Raw genomic sequence first — 24977 nt, forward strand, 5'->3', positions numbered from 1 at the left:
GCACGTGGGCCCTGGCACTGCGTTTCCTCCAGATCGTGGCAGGCGGTCTCGGGATACTGTTTATGCAGTTTAATCACTACCTGAAAATGCTGCAAAACCTTCCCTTTACAACAATAGTAGTACAAATAAACATTTAGACACTTCACACTCCAAGAGGGCTTTTTCTCAGGCTTTTTATTTCACAATTGATGCTAAAAGGTGCTTTAAAAGGTAATATTCAACCATCTTTTTTTTGCTGCAGAAATAAAGTTATTTATTAAAACACACCCATGGTAGCAAGTTCTGATGGCCCTGAAGAGGAGGCAGAGGCACTGTGTTGAGCTTCTAAACATCATCCTGCCAGGGAGGGACCCTGACAGGTGCTTGGCTGACGTGCTGTGGCCGAGTCAGGAAGGAAGTTACAGAATTCCACGAAGGCAGAAGACTACCAGTAGACAGGTCCCATGTCATCACACCCGTGAGAGTGGCAGTGGTCTGGTGGCCACAGAGATACCTGACAGCATGGGTCTGGAGCCGGTGATTGGCTGGCTTCGAGGCTCCTTCGGGAGGTGCCTGGACCCTGATGGACAGCCCCAGGCCTCACACTTTCCCCTTGAGGTTTGCAGAGGGCGCCAGAAGTGACCCCAGAAAGGGTACTCTGAGGTGCTGGGGTCCCTACCCAGCAGCCAGGGGCTCTGTCTGCAAGTGGCCGTGTCGTGGCCATGCTGAACAGCTGTAATTCCAGAGTTGCACGTGCCTCCTTTGCTCTGCTGGGAAGGCTCCGGTGCTCTCCCCACCTTCTCGAATCTTTGCTCAGATATCAAGATACAACCTTCCCAGCGAAGGCTGATTATTTGAATTTGCACCGCCTCCATCCAAATAGTCCTATTCTCTTTGCCTGCTTTATTTTTCTCACAGTAATCATCACCATCTGACACGCTGTGCATTTCCCTGCTCTGTATTTTGAAGTCTGTCTGTCCTGCTGGAATGCAGGCTTCTCGAGGGCATGGTCTTGGTTTCGTTCTTTGCTGTACTTCCAGTGTCCAGGACAGTGCCCAGCATGGAGCAGCTGCTCAGCCAATGCTGTGGTCTTGATGGGACTGTGTTCGCTTTACGTCATTGAAGCTGCTGGCATGGAAGCGGTGCCGTGGCATGTAAAGCATGCAGTGGGAAAGCAGTGGGGTGGGGGTGTCTTTGTCTGTATTACATCATCTGTTGTTGCCGTTTCAAAAATCCAGAGGCCTTTCTACACTTACTTGGATGTTGATTTCAAAATGACCGATGCTTCTTTCTGACTCATGAAGGCTGCTGTCTTTGGAATCTGATATTAGGGGGAGGCGAAACTTTAAAATGTGTGGGGCAGCCTGGTGTGGTGGCTCAGGTCTGTAATCCCAGCACTTTGGGAGGCCAAGGAGGGTGGATCACTTGAGCGCTGGAGTTTGAGACCAGCCTGGGCAACATGGTAAGACCCCAACTCTACAAAAATTAGCTGGGCACAGTGGTGCACACCTGTGGTCCTGCTACTCGGAAGGCTGAGGGGGGAGGATCACTTGAGCCCAGGAGGTTGAGACTGCAGTGAGCTGTGATTGTGCCACTGAACTCCAGCCTGGGAGACACAGTGAGACCCCTTCTCAAAAAAGAAAAAAAGTGGCCAGGCATGGTGGCTCAAGCCTATAATTGCATCACTTTGGGAGGCTGAGGCAGGCAGATCACTTGGGCTCAGGAGTTTGAAACCAGCCGGGACAACATAGCAAAACCCCATCTCTATTTTTTAAACATTTTATATATATAACATTTTTGAATGAAAACTGTGTGGTACATGTTTAGCTGTTACGACGTTTCACTTTCTGGATGTGAGTGTGACCCTCCCTGCTCTTGCAGTGCCATGTAAGCCATCATCGCTTTTCCTGGGCCAGTGATGCAGCTCCCCAGCTGGTTGGCCCAAGCCCCTGGCCAGCCAAGGGGCTGCCCTAGACTCTCCCAGCACCCGCCCATCTCTGCATAGCCACCCCCGCCACTTTATCTGGATGGTTCTGTAGTGAGGTCAGTCTGGACATTAGGTTTCTGTGGGTGGGGACCGTGTCCTCTTATGGGCTGTGTAATTGGGTGAATAGTGTAGTTAAGTCACCTCCTTTGAGAGACTTTGATAAGCAAAATAGTGAATTTTTCTTTTTATTTATTTACTTGCTCTTTTTTATTTTTGAGGCAGGGTCTCCCTCTGTCATCCAGGCTGGAGTGCAGTGAAGTGATCTTGGCTCACTGCAGCCTTGACCTCCCCGGGCTCAGGTAATCCTCCCACCTCAGCCTCCCGATTAGCTGGGACCACAGGCACATGCCACCGTGCCTGGCTAATTTTTGTATTTTTAGTGGAGACGGGGTTTTGCTGTGTTTGCCCAGGCTGGTCTCAAACTCCTGGGCTCAAGTGATCCACCCAACCTGGCTTGCCTTTTTTTTTTTTTTTGACATGAAGTTTCATTCTTGTTGCCCAGGCTGGAGAGCAATGGCGCGATCTCGGCTCACTGCAACCTCTGCCTTGCAGGTTGAAGTAATTATCCTGCCTCAGCCTCCTGACTAGCTGGGATTACAGGCATGCGCCAACATGCCTGGCTAGTTTTTTTGTATTTTTAGTAGAGATGGGGTTTCTCCATGTGGTCAGGCTGGTCTCAAACTCCCGACCTCAGGTGATCCACCCGCCTCTGCCTCCCAAAGTGGTGGGATTACAGGCGTGAGCCACCGCACCAGGCCTTTTTTTTTTTTTTTTTTTTTGAAGACAGTTTTGCTCTGAGGTCTAGGCTGGAGGGCATGATCTTGGCTCACTGCAACCTCTACTTCCCAGGTTCAAGCGATTCTCCTGCCTCAGCCTCCCCAGTAGCTGGGACTACAGGCATGTGCCACCACCCCTGGCTAATTTTTTTTCTGTATTTTTAGTAGCGATGGAGTTTCACCATATTGGCCAGGCTGGTCTCAAACTCCTAATCTCAGGTGGTCTGCGCGTCTCAGCCTCCCCAAGTGCTGGGATTACAGGTGTGAGCCACCACACCCACCCTGTTTGTTTTTTGAGATTATGTCTCACTCTGTCACCCAGGCTGGGGTGCAGTGGTGCAATCTCAGCTCACTGCAACCTTGATCTCCTGCATTCAAGCAGTCTCCATATCTCAGCCTCCCAAGTCGCTGGGACTACAGGTGCACACACCACACCTGGCTAATTTTTGTAGAGACGGGTCTCACTGTGTTGCCCAGTTTGGTCTTGAACTCCTGGGCTCAAGTGATCTCCCCGCCTTGGCCTCCCAAAGTGCTGGGATTACAGGTGTGATCTACTGCGCCTGGCTAGACTGAGTATGTCCTTATGGCTTTGGAGAGAGTGGTGTGCTGCAGATGTCACTCCACGTCCTGCGCTGTGTGCAACTGAGCAGGATGGAGGCCTCACGTCTCCCCATAGTGCTTCCGGGACTGTGGACTTGGGGTTGCCAGATATGCTGTGAGCTGTGTGAACAACACAGATGTGCCTGCCTGGTCGGGGTGGATGCAGGGGCTGGAGAGAGTCCCGAAGTGAAGGCAGTGGCGTCCTGGGAATTCAGGTGGAGGTGCTGCCCATCTGGTGGTTGTAAACTTGGCATCTTTTCCCTGCCCCTTCAGCTTGGACCGGTACTCCACATCTCCCCCATCCCTGCATCTCAGGAGTACACACCCTCCGTCCTCTGACTCTGGCTGAGCCTCCTACCTCACATCCACCAAATCGAAAGCAGGACAGGGCTCAGCTCCGGCTCCAGGTCATTGTGCACCAGCATACTGTGTGCTGATGGTTTCAGATAGGTGTGCACAGCAAAGTAAGATGAGGAAGTGTTTGTGTTTATGTGTCCTCAGGTGGCGGGTACTCCTGGAGGGGAGAAGCTTATTCACACCTTTGAGTCTTTTGGAGTCTTTTGGGCTGGGTGACATTGCCAGTCATCTTTTAAAAATAAGATTTAGGGCTGGGCCCAGTAGCTCACGCCTGTAATCCCAGCACTTTGGGGGGCCGCAGCACGTAGATCACTTGAGGTCAGGAGTTCGAGACCAGCCTGGCCAACATGGTGAAACCCTCTCTCTACTAAAAGTATGCAAATTAACTGGGTGTGGTGGTGGCTGCCCGTAGTCCCAGCTACTGGGGAGGCTGAGGCAGGACGGTCACTTGAACCCTGGGAAGCGGAAGTTGCAGTGAGCCAAGACTGCACCACTGCACTCTAGCCTGGGCAACAGAGCGAGACTGTCTCAAAAAAAAGAAAAAAAAATTAACATTAGGTGCATGAATGCTTACAGATAGGAAAAAACCTGGCTTAAACCTTTCTCATGTAACAGGCTCTGGGAAGTAGATAGAACACAATGGTTTTCTAACTACTGTCTCGATCACAGATCCCCCACGGATAGAGTGCTAAGAATATACCCACAGTGCGGGAGGTGGAGCTTCAAGCTCCTTTGCCTGCTGGGGTGGGGTGTGTGGGGGTGTGGCTGAAGATGATACTACCTCCTAGCCCTGCAGGGAACAGGCTGTAGGTCAGGTGCACCCAGCTGGTCTTGTTCCCAGCGCTTTCCTGGCTGGAATGGCTCTCGCTCTGCTGTGGCGTGCTGTACCGCGGAAGAAACAAGGCGTTCTTCGTGGCAGTCAGACCTGGCTTGCTAGATGTGTTTTTCATCCCACTTCTGTGCTGTTTACTTAGTAAAAAAAAAAAAAAAAATCTTAAATCAGAGAAATTACTGGGTATAATCCCACAGCAAGTGAAATGTCAAAGGCTGACATTTGGAAACAGCATTGTCAAGCGGAGTTTTAGCCAAAACCTGTGCTGTGACAGCTGAGCCCAGAGTCCAGAAGAAACTACCAGAGGGAGGCGGCGCTTGCCGCCGGAGTGCCCGCCGCTGTCTGCGAGGAGGATGGATCGCGGGCGCCTCTCACCCGGAAGATGCGCTTCTGCCCAGATGTCGGGATTAGTGGCATCGTCTCGCAGTAGGGGTCTCACCCTCTGCTGCTGAGGAAGTGGCACTGTCACCCCGTAGGGGTGTGTCCCCGGCTCCTCTCAGTTTCCGTGCGCTGACCAGTCTGCGCTGCTTTCCTCCCCAAACGCCCTCCGTTCCCTTCGGCCCCTTAGCTCCTGTCTGCCGTGGACTCATTGTTCCATGGGGCTCTTGGTCCCGCTCCAGTACAGTTGTCTCCATTTAAAGTCACGTCCCCTTGTGGGGAATCTCACTGCCGTTTCACACTGTGTATTGTGGAAATAAGATTCTTCCTGTTGCCCAAACATAGCATGAGGATTTTAAACTACCTTCTTCAGCCTGGGCCCTCCCTGCTGTCTTCCAGGCTCCCTGTGCCCGTGCCTGTGTTTCTTTCTTTCTTTTTTTTTTTTTTTCTGAGATGGAGTCTCGCTGTGTCGCCCAGGCTGGAGTGCAGTGGCCAGATCTCAGCTCACTGCAAGCTCCGCCTCCCGGGTTCATGCCGTTCTCTTGCCTCAGCCTCCCGAGTAGCTGGGACCTCCCGCCACCTCGCCTGGCTAGTTTTTTGTATTTTTTGGTAGAGACGGGGTTTCACCGTGTTAGCCAGGATGGTCTCGATCTCCTGACCTCGTGATCTGCCTGTCTTAGCCTCCCAAAGTGCTGGGATTACAGGCTGGGATTGAGCCACTGCGCCTGGCCTCCGTGTCTGTGTTTCTGTCTTCCCCCGTCCCAGGTGAGGCTGCAGGGCCGTGTTGCACACATGGCCCACTCTGCTGAGCGCTTGGAGGGAGGCCACTAAGACTTGGTGGGTTTCTTTCTGATGTGGGGGTGGAGTCTATGAAGACAGCAGGGTTTCTCAGCCGGGAGTAGTTGACCTGTGGTCCGGGTCTCTCTGTTGTGGAGACCTGTTCCTGGTAGCATGTTTAGCAGCACCCCTGCCTCTACCCGGCAGGTGCCAGTAACACTTTCTCCCCTGACCCGGTTATGACAATCAAAACCAACCAAAACTTAGAGCCTGGGAGGTCGAGGCCGCAGTGAGCTGTGATTGCACCACTGCACTGAGCCTGGGCAACAGAGTGAGACTCTTATTCAGTCAGTCAGTCATAAATATATGAATACAACTAAAAACAAAATTTGTTCATGTATGAGATTTTACTCAGTGGCTCACCTGTCAGTTTTTCATAAAGCAATATGTTCCCTTGAATCTCTGCTGAAATGGAAGCGCGTCATGTGTGCTTTTCCCTGGTTGGCCTCTAGCTCTGCACCTCCATAGGTGCTGCTCTCCATCTGAGCTGGGAAACCGGGTCTGGGCTGGCCCCTGCCTCTGGTGGAGACGCAGCTGAAGCCCACCTTGCTGGAGGCCAGAGTTTGCCACTGTCCTGTACTCCCCTCCTGCTGTGTCCTTGAGCTGTGCTTGGGGGCTCGGCCCACAGATGAACTTACGCCCGTGTTGATCTGCTGCATGTGGTGGTGGGACAGGGGTGGGGGGGGATGGCGTGGCAGAGACAGGTGGTGCTCTCCCCGCCCCCACCTGTGGAACACTGATGGCGGCTTATAGGAGCGGCCAGGTTAATTTGCAGCCACGCTGTGGTGCCTGGGACGGTGCAGTGTGAAGTGCCGGCTCCTCCTGCCTCCCTTCCCTTGTGTGGGTCGCTACAGCTCAGTGCAGGCCTGCTGTTCTGCAGTCCAGGGCAGCCTTGGAGGCCCTGTGCTGTGTCCAGGTATGCCCATGGCTGTCCAGCCTTGCGAGGACAGCCCAGGCCCATTACGGTTCTTGCTGGCCCTGAGCCTGGTGATTATGACCTTTTTCCCACTTTGCAATTCCCTGAAGATGGAGGGTTCTTGCTAATATCCCAAGGGAGAGTTGCTGGAGTTTGATTGCACTTCGGTTATGTTATAGCAGGCTTTGGTTCTAGGGACAGACCATAAAGGCACCGACTGAGCTCCAGGACTTTGTCTGACTTCTGGCGTCTCTTGTGAAATGGATGTTTATGAAAACCATAAGGCAACTCGACTTACTGCTGAGCCTTATGAGCCTTCGGAAAAGCACAGCTTTCCATAAATGAGTGATGGTCTTCTTTTTTTGTTTTTGGGACAGAGTCTCACTCTGTCGCCCAGGCTGGAGTACAGTGGCGTGATCTCAGCTCACTGCAGCTTCCACCCCCTGAGTTCAGGTGATTCTTCTGCCGCAGCCTCCCAAGGAGCTGGGACCATAGGCATGCGCCACCACGCCCAGCTAATTTTTTGTACTTTTTTGTAGAGATGGGGTTTTGCCATGTTGCCCAAGCTGGTCTCCAACTCCTGAGCTCAGGCAATCCACCCACCTTGGCCTCCTAAAGTGCTAGCATTACAGGCGTGAGCCACCACACCTGGCCTCTTGTTTTGTTTTGTTTTGTTTTTGGAGACAGGGTCTGTCTCTGTTGCCCAGGCTGGAGTTCAGTAGCATGATCTTGACTCACTGCAGCTCAACTTCCTGGACTCAAGTAATCCTCCTGCCTCAGCCCCCTGAGTACCTGCAACTACAAGCACACACCACCGTGCCTGGCTAGTTTTTCTTTTTTTTTTTTGAGACGGAGTCTCGCTCTGTTGCCCAGATTGGAGTGCGGTGGTGCGATCTCGGCTCACTGCAAGCTTCGCCTCCCGGGTTCAGGCCATTCCCCTGTCTCAGCTTCCCAATAGCTGGGACTACAGGTGCCCGTCACCACACCTGGCAAATTTTTTGTATTTTTAGTAGAGACGGGGTTTCACCGTGTTAGCCAGGATGGTCTCGATCTCCTGACCTTGTGATCCGCCCACCTTGGCCTCCCAAAGTGCTAGGATTACAGGCGTGAGCCACCGCGCCCGGCCATGCCTGGCTAATTTTTCTAAATTTCATAGAGATGGGGTTTTGCCATGTTGCTCAGGCCGGTCTCGAACTCCTAAGCTCAAGCAATCACCCTTCCTCGGCCTTCCAAGGTGCTGGTTTACAAGCGTGAGTCTCTGCATCCGGCCGAGTGGTACTCTTAGGGTGCTTATTCCCGCCATGGGTTCTGTGTTGCTGGTCACGTTTGTACCATGTGCCAGGCACTGGCCACCCTCAGCAGCCTGTACACAGGCCCTGAACTTAGGGAAGGTTTGGGAGTCTTAATTCAAGAGTTTACTTTGTTCTTTGTGAGTCTAGAGGGTTCCATTCTTCACGGAAGCCAAAGTCTGGTGCTTGCTCCAGCTGCTCAGCCAGCTTCTCAGACACATGAGAACGTTTCTCCACCCTCAAGGCTGCAGCCCACCTTCTACAGAGCTGGGAACCTTAGGCTTCACGTTATGTTTAGCTTGAATTTGTGTCATAGCTGGACTCGATGGCTCAGACTTATAATACCAGCACGTTGGGAAGCTGAGACCAGAGGATTGCTTGAGCCCAGAGGTTTGAGGCTGTATTGAACTATGATCGATTGCCACTGCACTCCAGCCTGGACAACAGAGCAAGACCTTGCTTCCCCACCTGCAACAAAAAAATTGTCATAAAAGAAAAATCCATAATCCCAATACTTTAATGACCATGCTTCTCATGTTGTGGTTTTCTTGTTAGTCTCTTCTGTAGCTGTGCCTGTAACACTTTTGAAATGTTAGTATCTGTAACAATTTTGTATTTTTTTTTTTTTTGAGAGGGAGTCTGGCTCTGTCATTGAGGCTGGAGTGCAGTGGTGGATCTCGGCTCACTGCAACCTCCCGACTCCCAGGTTTAAGCGATTCTCCTGCCTCAGCCTCCTGAGTAGCTGGGATTACAGGCACGTGCCACCACACCCGGCTAATTTTTGTATTTTTAGTAGAGATGAGGTTTCACCATGTTGGTCAGGCTGGTCTCAAACTCCTGACCTCGTGATCTGCCTGCCTTGGCCTCCCAAAGTGCTGGGATTACAGGTGTGAGCCACCATCGCTGGCCTTGTATTCTTTTTTTTTTTTTTTTTTTTTTGAGACGGAGTCTCACTCTGTCACTCAGGCTAGAGCGCAGTGGCACAATCTTGGCTCACTGCAAGCTCCGCCTCCTGGGTTCACGCCATTCTCCTGCCTCAGCCTCCCGAGTAGCTGGTACTATAGGCACCCGCCACCATACCCGTCTACTTTTTTTAATTTTTAGTGGAGACGGGGTTTCACCGTGTTAGCCAGGATGATCTCGAACTCCTGACCTTGTGATCTGCCTACCTAGGCCTCCCAAAGTGCTAGGATTACAGGCGTGAGCCACCATGCCCGGACTTGTATTCTTTTATATGTGTATTTCATTTTTCAATTAGATGTAATCTCAAGATTATGGAAAAGTTGCTGGAAGAGTACAGAAAATTTCCACATCCCCTTAACCCAGATACACCACTTGCTTTAATTTTGTAACCATGTTTCCATAGTTTTTATATCTGTTTTTAAGGACTGTATAATATTTCATTGAGTGTCTATGCCCCGGCTGACTTAATCTCTTCTTTGTTGTGCGCATGTAGCTGTTCTAAGCTTTTGCTATGATACCCAAAGCTGCAGTGGAATATTTCATAAATGCGACTTTAAAAGTCATTCTCTTAGGCTGAGCTTCTAGGAGGGATTCAAAGAGTGATTTCTATGTGTCTGAGAGATTTTGTATGTCGGTAATACTTGATAGTATTTTTTTTTTTGAGACGGAGGTTTGCTCTTGTTGCCCAGGCTGGAGTGCACTGATGTGATCTCGGCCCGCTGCAACCTCCACCTCCCTGGTTTAAGCGATTCTCTTGCCTCAGCCTCCGAAATACCTGGGATTACAGGCACCCACCACCATGCCCAACTAATTTTTTATATTTTTAGTAGAGATGGGGTTTCACATGTTGGGCAGGCTGGTCTTGAACTTTTGACCTCAGGTGATCTGCCCGCCTCAGCCTCCCAAAGTGCTGGGATTGCATATGTGAGGCACCGCGCCCAGCCTGAAGTTTCCTTAATGTTCAGTTTATTAAATATCTGCTAAAAATGTTACTGAGCATTTAAAACATACTGGAAAATGAAAATGTGTACATTTTATTGATCAGATTCTTTTAGACATTTATTAGAAAGCCCCTTGGTCGTATTTCATCAGTACTGTCTGTCTGGTTAACTCCTTCTTGTTTTCATACTTAGTTTTGTACCATGTCTGGAGTTATAATGAACTTAGTAGACCTGTAAGAAAGAGAAGCCTTTCTCCTCCTGGCCACGGTCCTGGTCCAGAGCTGGAGTGGGGTGTGTCTTCTGGGTGGCCCTGCTTTTGTCTGTCCCCAGGGATGGCCTCTTGGGTGAGCCTGGGTGTCTGTGCTTTGGGCGCTGTCTGGCTCCTCTTGTACCTGCTATCTGCAGCCTCCCTTTTCCACCTTTGTGTTCCTCGGGTTGGGGTCACAACGTTCTGTCTAGATTTGTTTTTGTCTTTGTTATGCGTCTTGCAATCTCTCTCTCTCTCTTTTTTTTTTTTTTTAATTATTATTGAGATAGCATCTCACTCTGGCCTAGGCTGGTGTATAGTGCCACAGTCATGGCTTATTGCAGCCTTGGCCTCCTGGGCTCAGGCAATTCTCCTGCCTCAGCCTCCCATGTAGCTGGGACTACAGGCACACACCACCATGCTTGGCTTATTTTATTTTATATTTTTATTGTAGAGACAGGGTCTTACTGTGTTGCCCAGTCTGCTCTTGAACTCCTGGCCCCAAGGGATTTTCCTGCCTCGGCCTCCCAAAGTGCTGGGATTACAGGCATGAGCCACCATGCCCAGCCTGCTTGTTTTAATTAACCTATTTTTAGTGGTGGTTCTTTTCTTTTCATTTCTTTCTTTTTCTTTTCTTTCTTTTCTTTTTTTTTTTTTTGAGATGGGGTCTTGCTGTGTCACCAGGTTGGAGGGCAGTGGCACGATCTCGGCTCACTGTAACCTCTGCCTCCTGGGTTCAAGCAATTCTCCTACCTTAGCCTCCCAAGTAGCTGGGACTACAGGCACATGCCACCACACCTGGCTAATCTTTGCATTTTTAGTAAAGACAGAATTTCATCATGATGGCCAGGATAGTCGCTATCTCTTGACCTCGTGATCCGCCCGCCTCAGCCTTCTAAAGTGCTGAGATTATAGGTGTGAGCCACGGTGCCTTTTTTTTTTTTTTTTTTTTTTTTGAGACGCAGTCTCGCTCTGTCGCCCAGGCTGGAGTGCAATGGCATGATCTCAGTTCGTTGCAACCTCTGCTTCCCGGATTCAAGCGATTCTTCTGCCTCAGCTTCCCGAGTAGCTGGGATTACAGGCATGCACCAACACACCTGCCTAATTTTTTTTTTTCTTTCTTTTTTTTTTTTTTTTTGAGACAAAGTCTGGCTCTGTCGCCCAGGCTGGAGTGCAGTGGCACGATCTCGGCTCACTGCAGCCTCCGCTTCCCAGGTTCACACCATTCTCCTGCCTCAGCCTCTTACAGCTGGGACTACAGGCGCCCGCCACCATGCCTGGCTAATTTTTTGTATTTTTAGTAGAAACAGGGTTTCACCATGTTCACCAGGATGGTCTTGATCTCCTGACCTCGTGGCCCGCCGGCCTTGGCCTCCCAAAGTGCTGGGATTACAGGCGTGAGCCGCCACGCCTGGCCTTTTCTTTTTTTTTTGAGATGAAGTCTCGCTCTTCTCACCCAGGCTGGAGTGCAATGGGGCGATCTCAGCTCATTGCAGCCTCCGCCTTCTGGGTTCAAGCAATTCTCCTACCTCAGCCTCCTGAGTAGCTCGGATTACAGGTGCCCGCCACCATGCCCAGCTAAATTCTGTATTTTTAGTACAGATGGGATTTCACCATGTTCGCCAGGCTGGTCTTGAACTCCTGACCCCGCCTTGGCCTCCCAAAGTGCTGGGATTACAGGCGTGAGCCACCCTCCCTGGCCTAATTTTGTATTTTTAGTAGGGAAGGGGTTTCTCCACGTTGGTCAGGCTGATCTTGAACTCCCGACCTCAGGGGATCCACCCGCCTCTTCCTCCCAAAGTGCTGGGATTACAGGCCTGAGCCACCACACCTGGGTGTTTTTAGTGTTTCCAAGGATTGCAGCTTGGCTGGCGACAGTCCCTTCAGAAAGGCTTCGCTGCTCCTCTGTCCTGGCACAGACGCAGGAGACCCTGTGTCTTCAGACATAGTACAGACTTCAGGACCCTACTGAGATGGAGTCAAGAGCTCTCTAGGGTTCTTTGAGTGGGAGTTGAATCGGAAACCACCATCAGCACGCCTGGGCTCGCCTCGCGTTGTTCTACTGCAGTGTGGGGGGGCCACTGTCACCACCGTGAGGACACGATGGGGTCTGGGGAGGGATTGTTATGGCTGTGGGTGCGCCTTGCACGTCTTGCCGATCTAGCTTTGCACACTGATCTTCCCTCCATGCCCGCTTACATTGTTAACTGGGTTTCTGCCCTCCTTCCTCTCCTTCGTATTTCTGTGTCTCATTGACAACTGTTCTGTAGTCGCTTTGTTGACAGTTGCCAAACTGCTTTCCAAAAACATTTCCACTGCAATCCCGGGTTTTGGTGCCAGCCGCAGTGGTGTGAGTACGCTTACTTTATTAAAGTCTTGCCAGCACTGGGCGTCTCTGTGTATCGTAAACACATGTGATCACCACTCTTATCTCTCCATCCCCTGGTAATTAAAGATGTGCCGTGTGTCGCTGCTCACGTTACCTTGGCCTTGGGGGGAGTTGGCTGGACCAGGCTCATGCAGCTCGAGGGAGAGGAGGAGGGCGAGGTGCTGCCCAGTGGAGTAACGGGCATCCATGGCATGGGCAGGACTCGGGAGAGGAGGCCGGCAGCTCGCAGCAGAGCATGGGGCTCAGCTGGCCTGCCCTGTGCTTGGGGGTTGTTTTTGAGCGTTGAGAAGAGGGCCTTACACCTTAGTCCATGCATTGAGGATAAGGCAACAGCCTTGAGCCTTACCTCCTTTTCCTCTTTGTCCCTCAGTATGACGCTGTGCCCATCCAGTCCAGCGTGGTGTTATGTTCCTGCCCATCCCCATCAATGGTGAGGACCCAGACTGAGTCCAGCACGGCCCCTGGCATTCCTGCTGGCAGCAGGCAGGGCCCCACCATGGACGGCACTGCAGCCGAGCCTCGGCCCGGTGCCGGCTCCCTGCAGCACGCCCAGCCTCCGCCGCAGCCTCGGAAGAAGCGGCCTGAGGACTTCAAGTTTGGGAAAATTCTTGGGGAAGGCTCTTTTTCCACGGTGAGTATTTACTGCTGCTGTGTGTCAAACGGGAGTGATTTCCTTGGGAGGCTCACCTTCCTCGGGGCTTACCGGAGACTCCCACCAAGGCTGGTGTCCTTCAGGGCAGGAGGTTTCAGGCCCCTTGAGGGGTGTCAGCTGTTGTGAAGGCCTCTTGAGTCTTTGGGGGCTGGGTACCCCCAAGCAGATCACGTGATGGGTGTGGCTAAATATTTAACCTGGTTTTGTAGATGAGAACGTTAGACACATCTCTTGATGGTCTGCGGAGGCTTTTTCTAATGCAGTTAATTTCATTTTAACCTGGCATCGGCAAGTTACCTTCTGTGTCCTTGTGTCCCACTGGCAGGGCCCTGGGAAGCCTGTTTTTTCCTTAGGTTGAAAGTTAGTATCTCTCCAGAGGCCTTTGGGGACATTTATTGACCTTTTTTTATTTTTGTTTTTTTTTAAATACATAAAACAGTACACTCTGGACATTTGCTGGAGACACAGCCTCCAGATTCTTGTGTTCCGAGTTTCACAAACAGAAGTATTGTCGCAGTACTGTCAAGTCACACTTGTTACCTGTCTCGGGGTGTTTTTTCCTCTGAAAGCAAAGAAATGAAGGTTCAAAGCAGCTGACATGGGACGCTTTGCTGACATGAGACCCATGAAGCCGTGTGTGGCTGTGGATTGAGCGAAGGTTGTAACAGGTTCAGGGGAGGCCTGAGCAACTCGGGGTCACCGTCTCCATCTGGGCCTCTATAAAAGAGACAGAGTCCCACGCCGCCACCGTGGTCGCCAGGGTGGCCGCCGTGTGTGCGCTAGGGCCATTCCAGGGAGCCCTGGGGGATCCTCACTCTGGAGAACCTGGGTGATCTCCTGCATAACGCTTTCTTGCCTGACCTTTGTGAAGAAACCATATGGGAGGCTTATTTTCCTTTTTTACATATATGAAATATTTCACAATGCAAAGAAAAATATGAAACATAGCTTACCCATATTCCCAACATACTGCTTTAATTAATGTTAACTTTTGCTGCCCTTACACTTTAGATTTTTTAAATTGCAGCTTTTATGAAATAATTTTGTTTATAAAAGGATTATGCCCTCATGAAAACTACCTTCAAGCAGGAGACTAGTCCCCAAAGTTTTGGGACTCAGATCCTTTCAGAAAGAAGAAACTCTTTGGAAAACCTTGGGCATTCTGCATGGCTGCTTACAACCATCCAGTGAAAGAAGAGGCCTCCTCTTTTCTCAGCTTTACTTGTTTCTTTGAGACAGAGTCTTGCTGTGTCGCCCACGCTTGAGTGCAATGACGTGATCATAGCTCACTGCAGCCTCGACTTCCTGGGCTCAAGTGATCCTCTTAACCTCAGCCTCCCAAGTAGCTGGAATTACAGGAATGCACCATCATGCCCAGCTAATTTTAAAATTTTTTGTAGAGACGGAGTCTCACTCTGTTGCCCAGGCTGGTCTTGAACTCCTAGGCTCAAGTGATTCTCTCTCCTCAGCCTTGCAAAGTATTGGGATTACAGGCATGAGCCACTATGCTTGGCCTCAGTTTTACTTCCTTATATTTCTCTTTTCAATTTAAATTTAGTTTATTATGTATGTATTTATCCTTTTAGAAACAGGGTCTTGTTCTGTCACCGAGGCTGGAGTGCAGTGGTGTGATCATACTGCAGCCTTTACCATCTGGGCTTAAGCCATCCTCCTGCCTTAGCCTCCTGAGTAGCTAGGACCACAGGCATGCGCCACCATACGCGGCCCTTACATTTACCTTGACTGAAAAAGGAAGACTTATTTGTGAAATTGCCTGTTTCCCTGGGTTCCCTAGGTGGGTGGAGAGCAGGCACTGTCCCTCCTGGGGCTGCGGTCCCAGGCTTTCTGAACATGCACCAGGAAGGTGCCTGGGAGAGCGCTGTGAGCCGGAGGCTCCTTCCTGGGGCTGTTTGGAATCCACAGTACTGGGTCTCAGATTACATATGTGACCCTCCGTTCTTTCTCAGCTTTCCTGAAATAGAGATCACATAAAAGTTGACTTCCAGGGGAGGAGGAAAGGACAGTGATAGTTACGAGGCTGGGCAAGAGCCAGGTGCAGCACCGGAGAGCTGGGAGGCCCCCTGAGAACGGCCACAACCTCCAGGGAGGAACACGTCACGTGCCATTCTCTGGAAGAGGATCCTTCCTTCCTGTAGGAAACCTGCTTATAAAGTGTTGAGTTTAGACAACAGAAAGATCACGTCAGTATCCCCTTAGAAAGGGTTCCACTAAATATCCATGCTCATTCACCATTCTTTCTTCTTTTTCTACTTACGAAGCTAGCACGTGCTCTCGTGGAGAAATGTGACCTCGCAGAAACACATAAGCTAGAGAGGGGAGCCCTGCCCGGCCCACGTCCCCTCCCTCCCTGGCAGCTGAGAGCCATCCATGTGTGGCGTGTTCCTCTGGGAAGATCTTGAGTACACAGAGTCCCCAGAATCCAGCTTCGTTCTTGAGCGCCGCAGGGCGTCTCACGTGGTGCTTTCCGGGATCTCTTCTGACTCCTGCCCCGGGTTGCAGCTCAGAGCCTGGGGCCAGGTGAACCTGGCCCTGTGGCCTCCTGAAGGTCTTCCTGCCAGCCCCCAGGAATGTAACGGGACAGGTTTCCTCTGCTCCCTGCTCCTCAGGCCGTCCCCCTGTGGGTGTCTTAGGAGACACTTGTGTACCACTTGGTGGTGGTGGGGCCTCCGTGGCACAGCTGTCTCATGCGCTCTGGCTAAACCGTGGGCCCACCAGGAATTTCCAGTCTAGTGCCTCAGGGTGTGCCCCAGGCTAGTCCGAGTGGGGGGTCTCTCCCCTGTTCAGGGTGCCTTCTTTGCTGGAGTGTTCTGTCTCGGAGGTGGGGTTTGAGTGCAGGGCTCAGGTGTGCTACGCAGAGGACAGGGCAGGAGGCCTGCTGGCATCCCGGGAAGGTGGCTCCCTCTTGTGGGCACGCAGGGCCATGCATTGTTGGTTTAGTTCCTTGTGTCCTTTACAGCCAAGGCTCTCTTCATAGTGTCCGCAAGCGCCAACACACGAAATGTGTGATAACAATTATTTCAAAAAATGACAATTCAGAGCAGCTTTTGCAATGAATGTATACTAGAAGGGCGTATTTTTTTCAAAGAAGCCCCTGTGCCCTACCACCTGTGGTGGTACCACTGTCTTCCTACTCTTCGCGAAGGGCGTGGCAGTCGAAGAGGCTCCTGAATTTATACTTGGGTTGCGCCCTTAGGACTATTAGCAGCTGATCAAGAAGCTTCTGAAAACAATGGAGAGATGGATACGTTTTCCGTTAGCCATTAGAACACATTAACACGAGCATTGGCTTTTAGCTCTATTTGTCAGTACAAGACCCAAAATATTTCACTGTAGGTTCAAACCTTCAGTGGGGACAGGAAGCGTGTGTGTGGCGCAGAGGTAGGGACTTGTCGGACCCAGTGTCCTGGTTATTACATTGTGTTTCTTTTTCTCTTTTTCTCCTTTTCTTTCCAAACCAGGTTGTCCTGGCTCGAGAACTGGCAACCTCCAGAGAATATGCGAGTGAGTATGGGCTGCAGGGAGCTGTGCATCTGGGAGCAGGGCCAGCGACTCTGTGCAAGGCGGCCGGGGTGGCAGGGCCGGGGTGGCAGGGCCAGGGTTTCTGTGCTGATTTCAAGGGTACAGGACACTGTTGGCTTTAGAGACCACCGGGCTTGTATGTACAATGTTTGAAAGACTTTAATTTGACCAGTTACCTTTGTGAGTCACGTCTTTAGTGTTTTTTGTTGTTTCTGATAGTAACTCACTTCTCTCTCACCTGAAGTTAAAATTCTGGAGAAGCGACATATCATAAAAGAGAACAAAGTCCCGTATGTAACCAGAGAGCGGGATGTCATGTCGCGCCTGGATCACCCCTTCTTTGTTAAGCTTTACTTCACGTTTCAGGACGACGAGAAGCTGTGTATCCTTTGCGTGGTTGGTGCCGTCTGAAGCCACAGCAGTCACTCCTCTCTCGGAATCAGACCCTGTGTGTTCCCACAAGCAGCCCCCGCTCCCTGCTGAGTGGGGTCCCTCAGGCCACTGACATTCAGGGAGGCAGCCGAGGCAGCGCCAGGGTGTGGCCGTGAGTCTGCACAGGACGTTACCTCCCAGAGAAGCCGTTGATGCGGCTCCAGCACAGTCCCCTCTGCTGCGGCTTGCTTGGTCGGTGTCCCTTGCTCCCCTAGAGCGCCATCTTTTGTGTTTTTAAACCTTGGCTCAGGAATCTGGGAGGCAAGACCCGGTGGAAGTTGGGGTGGGCCTCACCTCTTCCCCATCCAGCTCACCCGTGGGCCTGCCAGTGGCTGGGCTGGCCACACTGTCCTCGCCCCCAGCAGGTGCAGTCTGCATCTGCTCTTTTCCTCCCCTGCCACCCTCCAAGCTGGCCCAAGGGTCATGGCCCCCCCATCCTGCCTGGAGAGGGGCCTGAGTCCTCCCACCTGTCCTCCCCGTCTCTCCCGAGCACCCGGCTCTTCTGTGTTAGAGCTTTGCTCTGGCCTGCTCCCACTCTTCGCACCATCCTGCAGCTCCTTCGGCTGCCGGCGGAGTGTGTGTGCTCTCTTTGTTCGGAGGCGCTTCCCAAATGCAGGTTGATGGGTGATGGGGATGTGCTGGTATGCCGGGGGACGTCTCTGCCCTCGAGAAGCTTCGATGTTGGTGGAGGAGCTGGATTTGCACAGACTGTCCGTGTCAGAGGCTTCCCGGCAGCAAGATGTGCTGCCAAGAGTCTTAGGGCTAGCGGCAGTGTGGGGCTCTTTAAACTCCTGGGCAGGAGTGGGTGGGGGTGGGGGCCTGAAAGGCTGTGCTGGGCTGGGCCCCTGAGCCGTGGCAGCCTGGCACTGACTCTGGACTTCCTTCTCTTTGTGGCGGGGAATGTGGGGTTTGCTCTGGCTGCTCCTAGGCCAGGCGGGAGAACAGGCAGGAGAGCAGGGGCAGGGGCAGTGGTCGAGGTGTTTTGAACAGACTGGTCAAGAGAATGGAGTCAGGGGCAGCTCCGGGGAGTTGGCCCTCAAGCCTAGCGCACAGCGGTGTCTGCTGCTGAGCTGGGAGAGACCGGGAAGGGTGCTGGGCTGGCATGTCATGCATCCACGGGTGCCACTGTTCAGGTCTGGGTGGACACTTAGGTGCTGCCAGCAGAGCTCCAGGAGGAGTCAGGGCCATGAGGACTTTCACAGCGAGCTGGCAGGCTGCCCAGAGGATGGCTCCTCTGTGGGTGGAGCCTGGGTTCCCCCAGTGCAGGGGGTGAACATGAGGAGGGGCCCACCAAGGAGAGGAGATTGTGACGGGGTGTTGCTCCTTTGATCCTGAGACCCAGAGGCCACGGGATCAAACGGTTTCTGATGGAGGGTACTGGCCGCCCACCCAGGGGCTTTGAAGCGGTCAGGTGCACACAGCCTGACCCGTGCATCTGCCCTGTGCCAGTTGTTGATGGTGGGTAGGCAGTTTCTTGGGGGGACGGTTCAAGGAAGAGTAAGAGGTGAGGAAATGGAGACGATGCAACGTGCTTCCCTGGGATTTTGCCTAGAGAGGAGCAGGGCAGTGGCTGAACAGCTGCCAGGCACGTGGCCCGGGGCGGGCTTTGCTGTTGGTTTGTGGAAGGTTTTAGAGAATGCTGGCCTCCAGACAGGCCTGCTGTCCTCCAATGTCATCCCTGTTCCTGCCTCTGTCCCCCGCCCTCAGTGACTTCTTCACGGTATGTTCTCTCACCTTCACAGCTGCCCCAGCCCCTCTTGGGTGCCCCCGGGCCCTGCATGTCTCTGCCCCCGTTTGAGCCACAGGGGTCCCTCTGGGCTTCCTGCAGAGCCCTCGGAACACGGCTGTTTGTTGGTTGTGAGGCTGCAACAGAATTGCACACGCTTGACCTCTCCCATCCTGTCCGCCCAGAGGCTCAGAGTCCAGAGGAGAGCGAATTTTGCTGACTGATTTCCACTTGGGATTGGCCATAGCAGTGCAGGTAGTGGGAACTCCAGGACTTTGTCCAGTGGTCCATGTTGCCCTTCGCCATTAAGTCAAATTCCAAAGCCCGGGAGGTTGTTAAGGTTCACTCACCGCTGAAAGGAACGAGACCCAGGGAGGTTGTATTTAGAGATGGGCCTGTACAGGGGCCACTTTGGGCAGCCTTGGTTGCAAGTCCCTTCCCTTCTGGGGTTCTCCTCATTGCCCTGAAGCTTCAGGTTCATCCTTGGTGGGAGATGATGGTACCCTGGCAAACAGAAGCCAGAACTGAGCCGGCAGGCCAGCCTGGCTCTGAGCACGAGCCCCACTTCCTGGCCTCGAGAGCCACTGCTCAGGGCAAGCAAGGACTTGGGTCCCCGTGTCCTGGGCTGCGAGTAAGTGTGAAGTATCTGTATCTGGAGGTTTCCGGTACTGGGGATAGACGTTTGCCGCTCCAGGGGAATCTGTATATGGGGTGCATTTGTTGTCGGCCTTAAGTCCTCTTGGAAAAGGAGGCTACAGATGGGGCCATCACAGAGCAGTGGTTCCCCGAGGAGGGGGCCCTCCCAGACACACTTAATGAGTGTAGAAGTTCACGAAATGGCTTTTGTCTTACAAAGTGTGTCACTTGGCCAGGCGCGGTGGCTCACGCCTGTAATCCCAGCACTTTGGGAGGCCGAGGCGGGCAGATCACAAGGTTAAGAGATGGAGACTATCCTGGCTAACATGGTGAAACCCCGTCTCTACTAAAAATAGAAAAATTAACTGGGCATAGTGGCACGTGCTTGTAGTCCCTGCTACTCGGGAGGCTGAGGCAGAAGAATCGCTTGAATCTGGCAGGCGGAGGTTGCAGTGAGCCGAGGTAGCACCAGTGCACTCCAGCCTGGTGATAGAGTGAGACTGCATCTTAAAAAAAAAACAAAACATAATGTGTCACTTTATCCATGGAAGGAGCCTGCAAGGAAGGGGCGGTGCCCAGCATGGATGCCCTGTCTCAGGGCAGGGGCTGCTGCGCTCTCCGCCCCCGGCTCCCCTGGCCCCCAGGCTCTTTGTGCATTGAAGCCTGCACGTGAGTTATATGTGCTTTTTAGTCAGGGTCTGTAGGCCCTGTCTCCAGCGGTCCGCTTTCACTGAAGCCATAGACACCGCCAGGGGCCAGAGGGGCAGTCGGGGCTGAGAGGCTCTGTTCCCGTTTCCTTGAGACCGTGTAATGGTGTTCTTGATGAGAAACCCCTCATCAATGCTGGTGCCTCATCTTGGAGCTGGGGCCTGGGGTGCCCGTCAGATCCAGGGACATGACTTTCTTGGGCCACAGGTGCTTTCAGTTTGCATTTAATTAAAACCAATTCTGATCAGTCTTTTAAGGCTAGTTTTCAAGAAATGACTTTTACAAAATAAATACATTAGCCAGGCGTGGTAGCGCCTACCTATGTTCCCAGCCACTTGGGTTGGTTAAGGAGGGAGGATCGCTTGAGCCAGGGAGGTTGAGGCTGCGGTGAGCTATGATTGTGCCCCTGCACTCCAGCCTGGGCAGCAGAGTAAACCTGTTCCAAAACAAAACAAAAGATTTTTACACTTCCTTAACTGCACAATATTCAGATTTCGGCCTTAGTTATGCCAAAAATGGAGAACTACTTAAATATATTCGCAAAATCGGTTCATTCGATGAGACCTGTACTCGATTTTACACGGCTGAGATTGTGTCTGCTTTAGAGTACTTGCACGGCAAGGGCATCATTCACAGGTAACCTCGGGGGTGGCTGGGTGGGGTTTACAGGATGTCAGTTTAATGATTAGGGCCAGTGACCATTTGGCTCACAGGCCACAGCTGATGCCCAGATGGTCCCCGCCCTTGAGGTCAGCCTGGTTGGAGTGCTCCCTGGATGGGTGTGACTGGATGCCTGCCGGTGCCACAGCGGGAGCGCCAAGGCAAGGCCACACGTCCATGGAGCCCTGACATGGAGAAGCCGTCCTGCAAATGCCACATCAAATGATTTTGTGTCTTTCCCGGCGAGCTAATGATTCTTTTCACCATCTTGACTGATGCGTTTTATCTTTTTCTGTGGTACCTTCTGTGTGTACTTCTTTCTAGTCTGATTTTCCATGACTTTCTGATAAAGTCATCTCAGAAGTGTGCACAGCTGTCATCTTGTGTGTTAAAAATGATAGATTATACTTCATTAAAAAGCTAATTAGAATGGCATGGAGATGTGAGGCGGTAAATCCCTACTGTGTACAGTCAAAACTTGTTGCTTGTGAGCTTTCGGCCTGTATCCCCTGGTTGTCAGCCTGTAAGGATCATAAGCATTCATTCGTTCATTTTGTTTTCAGCAAAATTTAGAGTACATAATAATGTTGCTGTTTCACGTATTTCTTCTCAAATGTGAAAATCTACTTTTACAGGGACCTTAAACCGGAAAACATTTTGTTAAATGAAGATATGCACATCCAGATCACAGATTTTGGAACAGCAAAGGTCTTATCCCCAGAGAGCAAACAAGGTGTGTGAGTTTTATTTCTAGCAGAGCCTGGCTGTGTGCTTAAGATGGAAAGCGACTTCTGAGAAGTGTGTTGCATTGTGTCATCTTCGTTAACGACAGAGGTGGGGATACCTTGGCTGTCCTCAAACCGATCTTGAACTTTCTCTGGGCAAGACCCTGCCTTGCCAGCAGGTCTTCCTGCGGGGGCCCCAGGCAGTGTGTGCTGGTGTAGAGGGGGAAGGGTACTGGCTCTCCTCAGCGTCTGCTCTGGTTCATCCTCCCTACTCGTCTTCTGGACAATGCGGAGAGCCACATTCGTACCCAGTCACCCGTGTGCAGGACTGGGAGCCGTGTGGTCAGCTCCTGGCTCCTCCTGGCTGTATCGCAGGTAGGATCTGGGGGTGCGCATCCCTGTACCTCAGTGCCCTCTCTCCGTTACCTGTCCGTCTGTCTCCCTGCTGGCCACGTGCATGTTTGTCATCACGAAGCCCCGGTCCTGTTCCCAAGGGTAGTTTCTAGCCTTGGACCCTGTTGTGACAGCTCCATCGGAGATGTTGCTGAAAGTCCACTTGGGCCAAAGAAGTGGCCTAGGTTGTCTGAGCCAGCTGGGGCGTCTCAATGCCCTTCAGGTGCTTATTGGGTAGAAGTTATAAACTCTGGAGGTGTAAAGAAAGACAGTTGAAATTCTGAAGGCTGCTCCGGAGTGCTGGGTAGAGAGAAGATAAAGCCTTGGGGTGAGGTTTGGGGAAGCTGAAGGCTGTTGTGTGCATTATAAGTGACCTTGAAGATGAACCTCGGGTGATTGCTGGGGTCTGTCTGGGTCAAGAGGCTGGGTCCAAGGGCCTCCAAGTGGTGCATGGGCCTCTGCCTGGGCTTGGGGTGCCCGTCAGAGAAAGGCCTCCATAGAGAGCTCTGTGGGGGTCAGAGGTGCCGGAGACCGGTTTGGAGGGACGTGAGTGCAGGTTTGTTGGTGGAAGAAAGATTCAGATAGAAGTGACCGTGTTGTAGCTGCTCTCGTGTGGAAAAGGGGAACCGTGATCATGGAGCGGTGGTGGTTCTGGCCTCATCTCCACAGACGGCGAGCTGGCCCCCAGTAGCTGGAGGAGAGCACAGCTGGGTGGAGAGCAGGCCCTTTAGCAAGGCAGGCACTCCGGACTCAGCTCGGCGTGTCTGTTTCTTAGGAATTGGCCCTGTACTCTGTGTGCTGGGAGGTGCCCAGCTGGTGCCTGTGGGGCCTCTCTTGGCACCTTGAGGTAGTTGCTCGTTTCCTCCACTGGGCCGTATCTTTCCCTTCTGGGTGTTTCCAGCCCTGTGTTTTCACACTCCGGGCTCTGGTTAAGATTCTGTCAGTTGGTGCTTTCATCTCTGCACAGTCATGGAGGCCCTAAGACACTGTCTTGGATTTGGGAACTTCTCTGAGAATCCTCAGACATCACCCTGGCTGTGCATGGGGACTCACACCTGTAATCCTAGGTCTTTGGGAGGCTGAGGCAGGGGGATCGTTTGAGGCCAGGAATTTGAGACCAGCCACTGGGCAACTTGGTGAGACTCCATATCTACAAAAAAACCAAAAATCATCCTGGTGTGATGGCACACACCTGTAGTCCCAGCTACTCGAGAGGCTGAAATGGGAGATTGATGGTGTAGTGAACTAGGATGATCCCACTGCACTCCAGCCTGGGTAACAGAGTGATCAACTGTGTTAAAAAATAGTAGTAATAAATAAAAAATTAAAAAAGCCTGTAATCCCAGCACTTTGGGAGTCCACAGCGGGTGGATCACGAGCTCAGGAGATCGTGACCATCCTGGCTAACACGGTGAAACGCCGTCTCTACTAAAAATATAAAAAATTAGCCGGACGTGGTGTTGCGTGCCTATAGTCTTAGCTGCTCAGGAGGCTGAGGCAGGATAGTCGCTTGAACCCGGGAGGCAGAGGTCGCGGTGAGCCATGATCGCACCACTGCACTCCAGCCTGGGCAACAGAGTGAGACTCCGTCTCATAAATAAATAAATACGTAAATAAAAAACATCACCCTTTTGGGGTTAAGATGGAAACTAGCCATCAAGCCAGAGCCTCTTGTTTTCTAAGGTGGCTTAGTTCTGCTGCCCTCCGCTGCCTTTTGTAGCCCACCTCTTCCCCTCCCCATCCAGTGGCATGCAGGAATGCGCACCTCCCGCCCAAAGCTGCACAAAGCCAGGGAAGTCTGCCTGGCGTTTCAGACAAGCTCTGAAACCTTGATCTGTTTGACTCATTCCTGTTAAATAGTAACCGTTTTACTGACTGGTAATCCTGTTTCTGTGTACACAGTGTAACCTCATATCCCTCAGTGTTGTCTGTGACAAAGTTGGACCAAACAGGAACTTGTCTCGCAAGCTTTCTTAGGATCTGTCAGTGTCTTGCTGTCCTTGTGCTGACTTCCTGCCCAGAGATGAGCCCACAACATTCCGTGGGGGCAGGAGAGCTGCAGGCTGGCTCTGCCCACAGTCAGCCCCGGGAACCACTCTCTGGGCTGTGCCCGCAGTCAGCCTCAGGAACCATCTCCCTGGGCTCTGCTCTGGGCAGTTTTCCCTTCATGTGGATTTTCTTTCTTTTTTCCCTCCTCCCTTATTCCAAGGCTTTATTTATTCATAATTTCAACGTTTATTTTAGATTCAGAGGATCCATGTGCAGGTTTGTTATGTGGGTAGATATTCTTTCGAATCTGGTATTTGGCACAGGGATAGTCTTGATGCCCTGTCGCCACTTAAAAAAATAGGCGTTTAAGTGCGCTGATGAAATAGTGAAATAGCCTGGGCCCAGTGGCTCACGCCTGTAATCCCAACACTTGGGGAGGCCGAGGCAGGTCGATCATTTGTGCCCAGGAGTTTGAGACCAGCTTGGGAAACACAGCAAAATTATGTAGCGATCTTATGTGTCTCTACATAAGATAAAAAACAAAAATTAATTGGGCGTGGTAGTGCGTGCCTGTAGTCCCAGCTACTCAGGAGGCTGACGTGGGAGGATCACCGGAGCCTGGGATATTGAGGCTGAGCGAGCCATGATCCTGCCACTGCACTGCAGCCTGGGCAACAGAACAAGAGCCTGTCTCTGGAAAAAGAGAAGAAATTGTGAAGTAAACCTTTGCTTTTTGGTAGCAGGAGGCTAAAAATCTTTACATCATTGTAAACCAGGGCCAGTTGTTTGTGTGTATAGAAGATGTGGTAGTTCTTTGAGGAAAAGGAAAAAACTATAATTTATGTGGAGGATTAATTTTAGTAACTTATTTTCTGTTTGAGGTAGTTCAGTATCTTGGAATTGCTTCCTGCGTTGGCTTCTTTTGTGCAGAGATGGCTTCCCCAAAACATCTTCAAATCTAGAATAAAAGTGTTGATGGGAGCAAGGCATACCCAGGTTCCTTACCTGTGCAGCAGCTGTGCCAC

The 24977-nt window shown here is 51.8% G+C and overlaps 1 protein-coding gene across 1 annotated transcript in view; it reads left to right on the top strand.

The window, feature by feature from the left end:
* PDPK1 (3-phosphoinositide dependent protein kinase 1) overlaps positions 1 to 24977 on the top strand; it is a 78325-nt gene that overhangs the window by 17085 nt on the left and 36263 nt on the right. The window contains exons 2-6 of the mRNA XM_073015056.1: positions 12862 to 13122; positions 16623 to 16665; positions 16928 to 17065; positions 20677 to 20821; positions 21481 to 21578. Coding sequence (XP_072871157.1) covers positions 12862 to 13122; positions 16623 to 16665; positions 16928 to 17065; positions 20677 to 20821; positions 21481 to 21578 — 685 coding nt within the window. The remainder of the gene's footprint in view (positions 1 to 12861; positions 13123 to 16622; positions 16666 to 16927; positions 17066 to 20676; positions 20822 to 21480; positions 21579 to 24977) is intronic.

Source organism: Chlorocebus sabaeus, chromosome 5 (genome assembly GCF_047675955.1).
Source record: "Chlorocebus sabaeus isolate Y175 chromosome 5, mChlSab1.0.hap1, whole genome shotgun sequence".
NCBI classification, from domain to species: Eukaryota; Metazoa; Chordata; class Mammalia; order Primates; family Cercopithecidae; genus Chlorocebus; species Chlorocebus sabaeus.